Here is an 11,036-nt window from a genome sequence, read left to right as displayed (position 1 = left end):
TATCTCAACCCACGAGTTTTCTCACTTTTACCCTTCCAATTCTCTCCCCCATCCCACCGCGGGGGAGTGAGTGAGCGGCTGTGTAGGGCTTAGTTGCCGGCTGGGGTTAAACCACGACAGCGTGTAACCTTTGAACTTGACTGGAAACTTTTCATCTGGTCCAGCTCTTCCCACTCAAGCATCGGACGTGGAGAGCCCGCTCCTCGGGGTCGGCACATGGCATCAGGCACCGCTTGCGAACTTCACTGCGGCTTTTCCTCTTGCGTTTAAAGACTAACTGCAGCAATTAAGAGAGAAAAGCTGGCAGCATCTTCCCAGCCTCTAGAGCAAACAGCGATGGAGACGCCCTTGCAGCAGCCAGATCCTGGGCTTTTAAACCCTTCCAGTCCTTTTAAACCTGATGGAAGTTTAACTCCCTGCTGGCCTTTTCTTCCACACCTTTGCTGCCCGGCTGTGTGTCTCGCAAAACCCATAACACAGAAGAGATCCAAAAAGGATGGGAGATGTGGCAGGAGGGAAACGCACCTAAATTTAGTCTTTTCTTTTTAAAAAAACCCATCACTAAAGAGATGCGCAGCGGGAAGACCACTGCCCGAAGGGGTCTGCATGGGAGCAGCGGCCGTTGCTATGAGAGTTGTTGCTACGGCACAGCTCCCATCCTCTTCCTACAAACAAAACCACACATCACCGGCAAAGGAATCAGCCCTCTTACCTCCTGCTGCTCCAGGGAGGGCTGAGCAGGCATGTTGTACCGGACAACAAACAGCAGCAGCATAGATTTTTACTTCTCCAGATTGAGGTTTTTCTTATTTCAGAGACCGAAGCAGAGGTTGAAGACTCACAGTGCTGGGTACCAGGCAAGATGGTCCCTGCCCCAAATAAATCATCCTCCAAACAGACCAAAGTGGGCAGGAGAATGGGAGGGAAAGGGAAAAAATGTTCATAAGATAAGCCCCAGTCTCCTGGACCTCAGATGAGTGTCCTGCATCGCCCCCAGGTTATTATCTGTCTTTACACACTCGGCACATAACATAAAGGAGTAACCGTACCGTTATCATCCCTTTCCCAGCCGGCTTGCCATTCCCCAAAAGGAGAGTCCTTGTTATTTTCTTGCTGGAGACGATCTAGAGAAGCCAAAGAAAATAAAGTCATGATTGTACAAGCGATCAGAAGCAGACTCATAAGCAACTGATCATTGCTCATGCTAGTTAATTCAGATTAAGCATTCACAACAGTGGAAGAAAGACATCATACTCAGGGATGACCGTGATATGGTGAATATGACCACCGTCACCCGAGTCCATGGGGCGCAGGGCAGCAGCTGAACAGTGCAGAGAAGTGACGGGGCAAGAGGCTGAAGCATCATCTCCTGTTGAACCCAGGGACCAGCTCTTTGCATGGAGCAGGTCAGTGGGACCTCACACAGCCGAAGGACCATTATTTGTTCCCAGCAAAATCACAGCTCAACCTTTCAAACCCCATTTTAAATAATTCTAACATGACCCCTGCCAGCAACTTGCTTTCAGGCCACGTTTCCACGGACAAATCCTGATTACAAGCTGGATGCTCTCCCCCAGCATCATTCTGGACCCCCTGCACAGCTGCTGCCGAGCAACGCACAGGGATCAGCACCCCCCAAAGGCATGTCCCCCCCCTTCAATTCTGGCTTGTAAGAGGCCAGGCAGGACAATCTGGGAGCTGAATTAAACCCCCTGAGATTTTTTCCTAGCTCACTGAGTTTCAGTCACCTTCAGACATGGGGGGGGCAGCAACCTGCTGGAAGTAGCTGTGCTCTGCTCCCATACCTAGTGGGGACCCCTTCGAGATATAGGGGTGGCAGTTTAAAAAGTGCAGTCCCATTCATCCTTCTGCCTCCACCTTTGGTCCTACATCACACAGTCAGAAAATAAGAATAATAATAATAACAAAAAAACCCACATAATGAAATGGCTTAACTTGTTGCTCCTGCCATCCAAGTGACCCAGTCACGCTTGGATTCCTCCCATTGCTCCCCAGAAATGTTCTCCTCCCTCCGGGGAGACCCGGAAATGCACAATCAGAGTGCAGAAACTATAATCACACAGTGATAATTTTGATATCTTTTGGAATGTCATTTGTATTCTTCTTGTAAAGTCCGGTTTTGTCATTACTGTTTAAATGATGTGTAATGAACATTCTCAACTATATTTTTTTTCTCCAACAAAAGCTGTGAGCTGTGAGCAACCTGATCTAGTTGAAGATGTCATTGCAGGAGGGTTGGACTAGGTGGCCTTTAAAGGTCCCTGCCAACCCAAACCATTCTGTGATCCTATGATTTTTGCAATTTCAAGGCAAAAACCCTTCCCCATTGTGGCTAGCCAGCCATGTCTTGGTGCTTTTGATCCATAAATGCACAGGAATCACCAGCCAGCATAACTAGATGTTTGTGCCACGCCGTGCACAAGGAGGCGAAATCTCCTCGCAACCCTGGCTAGCAGGAACCATGGACACCCAGCCTGCAGTTTGAGCCCTGTTACATTTCGTTTGGCCGCAGCAGTCATTACAGGCCCGCGAATGATCCAGCTGCCCTTTTAAATCTTACCACAGACCTAATTAGCTGCAATAAAATAATCTGGCTAATCTGACAGGGCTCTGATGCAAACTCAAAATTGAAAAGTCAGAGGCTCGCTGTGCGGTTGTTGCTGCCCACGGCTGCTCTCCTTCCCTTCTAAGAGCTGCTCGTGCCTCAAAACTGGCCAGGCTTATGGAAACATCTCACCAGACAAAATCTAGACATCAGAAAACCCACAGCAGGGTGGCTGAACCCTCAAACCCCTGTCCGCACTGTTTCACCCCTCTCCTCACCAGGCACCCTTGCACACGTGCTACCCCTCTGGTCCATGTCTGCCCCACAACTGGGCTGTGCTGCAAGCCCGTGCTGGCCACAGGGAGAGGAGGCTAACGGAGAATTTCAGGGAAAAAAGGAAAATGAGAAGATCCCTCCATTCCAAGCTGGTGTCTTGTTGTGGACTAAAGGTCACCAAGAAGCTCACACGGGAAGCGCTGCAAAAACTCATCAGAAACTGGGCACACACATAAGCCAAGTTCTCTTTTGCGGAGTGTAAATACTTGCATGAGATTACAGAAGTTCAGAGCTCTCTTTTTTCTGATGGACTAAGCCCACCAGCTGTGCCTAAAGACACAGTAGACAGTTATGCCATGCCTGTGAGCCACCACTGCTAAACCATCAACTGTTCTGAGCGAGCACCTTGGATGTGAGATCTGCCAACAGCTGCCCAGTCCCCACCATTACCACGGCCCCAGGATGGCCTGTCCAGTCTCACGCTCTAAGCTCATCACCTTTCAAAGCACCAGAAAGGGTAGGGCTCTTCTGAGAGACCCAACAAGCAGGAGGGTCCACCTTTCTCCCCAGTGCATATGGATAATGTTCCTCTCCGGCATGAGCCTGCAGAGCCCTGGACTTCTGTAGAGCCACGTTTAGGAACAGCAATGTCTCAGCTTTGTTTCCTTATGTCCATAAATTGTGTGCTTGCAGCTTCCACCAAGACCATGACCTTCACAAGGAGCATTGCTGAACTGCCCCACGCCAGAGGTGGCTGCATTTCAGCAACGGGACTAAGAGTAAAGGATGGGTTTGGTCTAAACCACTGAACACCGGCCTGGGCTGTTGCCTGCACTGTCTCTTAACTTCTGCAGGAGCAGAATTAGGTCATCACAGAGCAATTTCGAAAACCCAGACATTAAACGCCAAACTCTGTAAATGTCAGTGCTCTTCTAACACGTCAAGCTCTTGAGTTGGCAATGGTAAGGTCACTCGGCCCCCCTTGCCATGTGCAGTGCCATATTGCAGTCTGTGTAATAAAGCACTCGCACTCATGAGCCTTCCTGAACACCTTGGGCTGGCTGTCCACGCCGACCCACCTATTACAGTGTCTCCTTCCTCCCAGTTCCCAGCATCAGACACAACAGGGACAGTTTCTCCCAGCCCCTGCGCTTGTGCCAGGTACCACAGCAACCCCGAGCAGCCGGATGCTGCAAAAGAACGGAAAAAATCCCCCTCATTCCTTGCCTCTGAGTCAGAGCAAGCTCAGAGGACAAAGACGTTTGGATAACGGTAGCTGCCAACTTCTAACAGGGTCTGGGCTCACGAACACAAAGACCTTCCAAAGGCTTATAAATCGCATTGTGTCCCAAAAGCTTTTCCACAGGAAGAGCAGAGGACACATTCCTGCACCAAGATGCTAAAGTAGGAGAGATGATTTGCTACACAACGGCAATGGATAAAGCTTTGGGGGGAAAAAAAGAAAAAAAAAGAAAAACAAAACTGAGATAGAAAGGTAGACCGCAATGCATCCTAACTTTAAACATCTGGAAGTTTCCCTAGTCCAAATCCAAGCTTGTCATCAGGGCTCTTGCTATAACCCACGGTGAGATACAGGTATCTCCAAAAGCTTCCAGTTGATGTCTCTCTGCAGGCATTAGCAGAAGCCCACAGTACGACCAGCTTAGACTTGGGCAAGTAGCCAACAGCCCTAACGTGGAACAGTTCAACCTCAACAGTTGAAGTGTGACAAGTAAATTAAATTATTTTTCCCAGGAAGGACCCAGCAAACTTTACAGTAGATAAAAGTAGCAGCTCTAATCCTCCCATGTCCCTGTGGCTGACGTGATTTGGAGTCCCTTTGCCGGAGGACAGCAAGCTGCAGGGACCTCAGAGACTCACCGTGCCCAGCGTGCAGGAGAATTCGCCCAGGAAGTCATGCTCATACAGCTGCATGCTCGACTTGTCCTGGTCAAACAGGGCAAACTTGAGCTTCTGCACTTCTTCAAAGTGGTAGTCAACAATGAACTTCTTGGCGAAAGCTGGGTTGAGGTTGTTCACGGCTGTCTCTGTCCTGTCGAGCTGCAAAGAAAAAAAAAAGAGGCATTTAGGCATGTGCCTCTTGCATCTTTGTCACTGCCATGTCTCTTCTCTGACTTCAGCCAGAGCCACCCAGGAACTCTGCAGTGACCATCAGAGAGTGAGAGCAGCAGGCACTCAGCAGAGCTATCCCTAAATGCAGGCCGTGATACCCAGTGTACGCAAGGTGGGATCCGTCTAAACGGGTAATGGCACTTCATGCAGAGAGCTGCATCCCCGAGGACGGGGTGCAGGGGGCTGTACAAGCCCACCCCAGCCAACAGCCAGGACAGGAGCGCCCACCCAGCCAAGGCTTGGTGTGGACTCAAGGCTCATTGAAGCCAGAGTCTTTGCTGGCTTCTAACCCCTGTTCTCCCAGGAGCTGATGCTCTCACACGCTGCTCCTCAACCAAGACACTCACAGCTGTAATGCCAAACCTGTTTCTTTCAGGCTGTGCAGCTAACAGCAATGGCAAGCAAAAAGAAAAAGAGTCACGAGCCAAAACAGCAACCCTCTATCATTTCCCTCTAGACCTCAAACCAAAACATTCATGTGGTTTCTTCTTTCTTGGCCTTCCATGGAAAAAAAGAGAAAAAAAAAAATCACCACAGGCCATTTTTCATAGATTTCATCAAGCATTAGGAGAAACAAGAGGCTGGAAGGACCCAGAAGACAAGACTTCAATAGACTTTGTCATCCTGAGCTATTGCAAGCAGGTTGGAAGAAATGATGTCTCCGATGGCTTGGAAGGGCAAGTGCACAGAGGATGATGGAAACTGGAAGGCATGTGGGGAACCTGCCGTCGGAGGGGAAGCACCACGGCAGTCTGCAGCACCCCGCAGCCAAGAGCAGCGATAAGAGCAGAGGAAACTTGGCAGGCAGCCGGCGGAACTGTGGGTGTACAAGGCAGCATGGCACAGGCGGACAGAAAGCCTTGCGTGAGCCAAAAAAAACCCCAAACATATCCCAGGGACAGCCACGCCGGAGGTCTCGGGACGCTGCCCTCCGGTAATGGAGCTTCTGTCCCAGACCCCGTAACTCAGACCACAGGAGGGCTGGGAGGATGGCAGCACCAGCCAGGCGCCCGGCGCGGGCTCACACAGACACAGCAACCCACAATTTTAGCCAAAATGACAGAAACTGGGAAAACGAGGCCAAAAAAAGGCTGGTGCATTTGCTTCTGGAAGTCAATGGCCAAGGAGGGTCTGAACTCTAATGTCAGGACCCATCATCCCCACCAGGCCATCATCCATCCCGAGAGGCACCAGGAAAGGGCAAGTTTGGAGCCCAACATGCAACATACCCGTAGGAAGCCAAAACAGGCAGCAAGGATGCTGGCGGCACAGCCCGAGTGCTGAACGAGAAACGAACACCCGCAGCCTGGGGGAAACTCTCCAGCAAGCAAACCAAGTAGGAGCTTTGTCAGGAGAGCAGCTATTGCTATCGTATTGATATCGTAAGAGGTGGCAGCCGGTTTGGCGAAGGGCGTCCTGCCCAGGCAGCCCCACGGGAAGCGCCGACAGCTCCGAGCATCTGAGCTGGAACAGCCACACGCCCACCAGAGCTGGCAGAGGAGCTGGCAGCATCGGCCTTTTGCCACATCGCCCTGTTATCCCAGGATATGGTAACAGGGGCTATTAAAACAGAAAGAAAGGCAGGCGCTCGGCAGCATGATTTTATCAAAAGCTGCTGCCCTCCGTGCCTGGAAAGACCATCCCATCTGCCTGCGGGACAGCACGGAGCCTCCGGCCATGCCAGCATCCCGCCTCGTCTCGCAGCCAGGACACCCAGTCCCAGGCAAGGCTGAGCCGCCTGCGCATCCCAGGTCCCAGGGCAAGACCTCTACGGAAAGCAGCCCCCGCACCGGCAATCCCCGGGCAGTGCCGGGCTGCGGGACGGCGGGATGTCTGCCAGAGCTGCGGAGCCAAGAATAAGTACAGCAGAGCAGAAAAAAGCCAAAAAAAAAAAAAAGCCAAAAAAAAAAAGCAAACACATACCTTGGTCCCAAAGAAACTCATTCAGCGCAGGAGGCAGGTTTTGGAGGGACTGAGTGGAAATGTGGTGAGTTTGCTATATATACCAGCTACCGCAGTGTTTTTTGAAGTTGGTCGCTTTGTCTGTCTTAATTGCCAAGAAACAACTAAATGCTGCGTTCCCAGAATAGCCACCTGCTGCACTCCGGGGAACCAAATACATCAACACTAGTGGGCTTCAAGCTGGCCAGGGCCATGCAGCTTCACGCAGATCCTTCCTTCTCTGCTGCCATCCTGTACAGAAGGACCCCAAACGTCTGCTCAGAGATGCGGTGGGCCAGGAGCAGTGGGCATCCACGAGCTCTACCTTATTTCAGCAGCACAACACAGGCAAATCCCCTTTCAAGCCTAGGAGATGAGATTGTGCAGGCAACAGAGGTGGATTTTAGCTCCTTCCATGTTCTCTGAACTACTGGGAAGCCGGGGACCGAGGGAAACCAGTCCTCCCACTCCCAGGTGCCAGTTCGAAGGAGATAACTTGAGGTCCCATCTCCAGCTTTGCTCTGGAAGGGGCGGCCCAGGGAAGAGGAAGAGAAACCCAGCCAACGTGTCTTGAGCTAACCCTCCGGAGTGATGGGGCTTCCTTCAACACCCAGATTAAACCGAGCATTTAATCTCCTGGCTATTGTCAGTGTGAAGCACAACAAAATCACAAGCCCCAGCTGCTTGCTGCACATGGCTTGGTCTTTGATTTGACGCAGCAGCGGTCACCTTGCCAGTGACCATCACGTATGAGGCCTCTTCACACCACCTCCACCAGTAGACAAGCACGCCATCAGCTCCTGCCTTCCCCTTCACCCTCAAGGTTTACACATCTACCTTCCCTGTAAAGAGCAGAGGTGGCTTTGCCACCCAAGAGCAGAAAAGCACAAGGGTTTTTAAGAGTCAAGCAGCCTAATCAAAGATTTCTGTTTGGATAAGAGTCTTGATTCTACAGATCAAGCATGAAACTGGGAAATCATCTCCAACGACAGCCCTTGTGTTCAATGAACGCAGCCAGAGAGTCCTCCAGCATCCGAAGGGAGGTTGGCTAAGGACCTTCAAGCATGTGGAGATGCTTGATGCTCCAACACTGGGAGATGCTCTCCCAAGCGCCAAGGAAAGCTCATGCGGAAGGCACAGGGCTGGCAGGATGACTCAGAGCAGCACAAAGGCACGGCTGAGTCATGTGTCCCTGCTCCCGGCATCACAGGCCAGGTCTTTCATGGCTCCTGAGAGATGACGTCATCAGGCAGAACATTTAAACATCACCCGTCTTCATGTCACTTCTCGGCCTGTGGTTTATTGTCCCTCCCTCCTCCACCCCCTCCAAGGCTGATTCACAAAGATTTTTTAATTCCTATTAAGCTCAGCGAGACAAAATAATTGTATTTGGGAACAAATGTGACAGCTAGAAAGAACAGAAACCTTTCTGTCGGCATCAGCTGGTGCCTCAGCCCCACCATCCAGCTCAGACACTGGCACCACCGTGGCTGGGGCTGGTCCTGGAGGAGGAGACCCACGTCCTAAACCAGGTCTGACAGTTGGGACGTGTCGATAACCCAGTGCGGAGGACGCAGGGGCAGTGTGGTGGGATGCCACTGAGCTGCTGCTGTCCCCAACCGTCCCCTACATTTCAGCTACGTTATTAAGGCCACCGCTTTCAGATGGGAAAGAGGTTTGTTTTAGGGCAAGGGGCACATCTGCGTGGCCAAAATCGATGCAGGACAACGCGGGCACCCCCGGGAAAGCTCTGAACCATGGTGGCATGAGCTGCCAAGGGTCCACCAAGTGCCCCATACAGTGAGGCTCTCGCGGGTGAGCCCGCCTCTCCTGGTCCTCCCCGGCACCCAGCCACAGCCCAAGCCCATGCACCACAACTGCCACGTGTGGGTGCGGGAGGATCTCGGTCCCGGCCGTGCCCCCGGAGTGCCCGTGGGCCGGGGCCAGCTCCGTGGCATGCGACCACACCACAGCACGTGCCAGCTCGCGCAACATGCTGACCTCCGCTGAAACCACAGCAGCTGAGCGCCAAGCAATCTGCCGTTCAAGGCTGACGTCCAGTGCCTATCTTATATCTTGCCAATTAAAAAGAAGCTAAAAATAGCAGAGGAAAGGAAAAAAAACCCCACAGACCACACATTTGTATTGTAAAAGAAGCTTTGGAATCAAAACTGCTGGACTGAGACGTTACTGACAGCAAGAGAAATTCCTGAAAAGTACAATCAGGTCAAAGAGATGACACCTATCAAGGCTAGAAAGCTCATTAGTCTCATCCAGGCTGCTGAGCAAAGTTAATTGCAGACCACGGTAAGGTGAGGTTTGCCCCTACACCCTCCCCGCTGACAGCGAGGAGATCAGCTGCAGGACACCTTAGGTGGTGCCCATTGATTCACCAGCTCCTTGGCCAAGCACTAAAGGCTGCCCAACTAATCCAAGTATCTGAAAAGCGAGACCACCTAATTTCCCAGGAATTGGGAAGATTTTTGTTTGGCTTATGTGATTTAATGCCCTTCGGCTGCTCATTTTGTGCTGCATCCAACACCGGTGCTTGTATCCATCCATCACGCCCCCATGCTTTGCTTACCTGCTCCCTCCCAGACCAACTTTAAAGAGGTCTTACACTATCTACAACTGCAGTTATAGAATGAAATCCCCATTTTTTTCCTCCAGGCATTTTAGCCCAGAGTCCATCCCCCCTGTAGCCAAAAGGTTCTTCTTAGGCACAGAGCTAAATGCTCTTGCACAGACTCTGGCGTTTGGTTTCACGACACCAATTTTATCACAGACAGCACCTTGCCCAACTCGGACTGCTGCAGAAGGAGACGATGACTATAGCTTCTCCACGTGAGATGTTGAACAGTCAATAAAGCACCATGAAAACCATCCTTGGGAGTTCCCGGTCCACTTTGTCCACACATCAACTGCAAAACCAGCCTGAGACGTGCATCTGCCTGGGAGACCCACCCAAGTGAGACCTCTTGCCATTGCAGCAGCGCTGCTGGTGATGACCAAGGTCATGCTGCTCAAAGCCAATTTGGGCGTCTCTGGTCAAACCGCGGTGCCAGCAGCATGCACACACCCGGTCCCCGACGCGACTTGCAGTGGGGAGATGTACCCCTGCGCCTCTTCCCTGCAGGAGGGGGATTTTCAAAGGAATACACGTTTAGTTGGTGGGTATGCTGGGAAGCAACCTTTTGGGATCAAGCCAATGTTTTACTTATGCTATGAAATAATTCAGACAGCTACTGAGGGTCAATTCCCTCGCGCTCCATTAGCCTGGTTAGCGGCAGCCTCGTCCCGCTGAAGTGGAGGGCTGGGAACAACACACAAGAGCTCTTTGTGTGCTGTTTGCATCTCGGAGAGGATGGATTTATCCCATGTTCACCTACCGCCGGGGGCGGCGCAGCCACGGACAGTCCTCCTGTCCTTAAAGAGCCTTTATCAGCAGGGTCTTGCCCTGGAGTAAGCTTGTGTTGGAGTGGGTAGGGAGGCAGAGGCAATGAATGCAGCTCTCAGCTCCTTAGGACATACAAGGAAAATAAAAATACACCCCCCCAGCTGCAGGAGCGTGCCAGCGTGCTCCTCTGCACAGACCCTCACTGCCCACGGCCCACAGGCTGCGAGCAGCTGCGCACGTCTGCTGAGCGGGATGTCCTGGTGCAGCAGGGATGCCCAAAGCTGGTGAGAAGGATAATCATAGAATCACAGAATGGTTTGGGTTGGGAGGGACCTTTGAAGATCATCTAGTCCAACCCCCCTGCCGTGGGCAGGGACACCTTCCACTAGACCAGGTTGCACAAAGCCCCGTCCAACCTGGCCTTGAACACTTCCAGGGGTGGGGTATCCACAACTCCTCTGGGCAACCTGCTCCAGTGCCTCACCACCCTCATTGTAAAACATTTCTTCCTTATGTCCAACCTAAACCTACCCTCTGCCAGTTTAAAGCCATTGCCCCTTGTCCTGTCACTACAGGCCCTGCTAAAAAGTTTGTCCCCGTCTTTCTTACAAGTCCCCTTTAAGTATTGAAAGGCTGCAGTAAGGTGTCTCCAGAGCATTCTCTTCTCCAGGCTAAACAACCCCAACTCTCTCAGCCTTTCTCCATAGCATAGGTCTTCCATCC

At 51.8% G+C, this 11,036-nt stretch overlaps 1 protein-coding gene across 1 annotated transcript in view; it reads right to left on the bottom strand.

Moving 5' to 3' along the window:
* CPNE2 (copine 2) overlaps positions 1–11,036 on the bottom strand; it is a 53,125-nt gene that overhangs the window by 30,624 nt on the left and 11,465 nt on the right. Inside the window, exons 3-4 of the mRNA XM_009290749.1 lie at positions 4,724–4,903; positions 1,050–1,124 (exon numbers count right to left, since the gene is read on the bottom strand). Of these exons, the coding sequence (XP_009289024.1) occupies positions 1,050–1,124; positions 4,724–4,903 (255 nt within the window). The remainder of the gene's footprint in view (positions 1–1,049; positions 1,125–4,723; positions 4,904–11,036) is intronic.

This window comes from Aptenodytes forsteri, unplaced genomic scaffold, assembly GCF_000699145.1.
Source record: "Aptenodytes forsteri isolate BGI_AS27 unplaced genomic scaffold, ASM69914v1 Scaffold14, whole genome shotgun sequence".
Lineage (NCBI taxonomy): Eukaryota > Metazoa > Chordata > Aves > Sphenisciformes > Spheniscidae > Aptenodytes > Aptenodytes forsteri.
The sequence above is the reverse complement of the archived record's forward strand: the minus strand, read 5'-3'. Positions and strand labels throughout refer to the sequence as shown.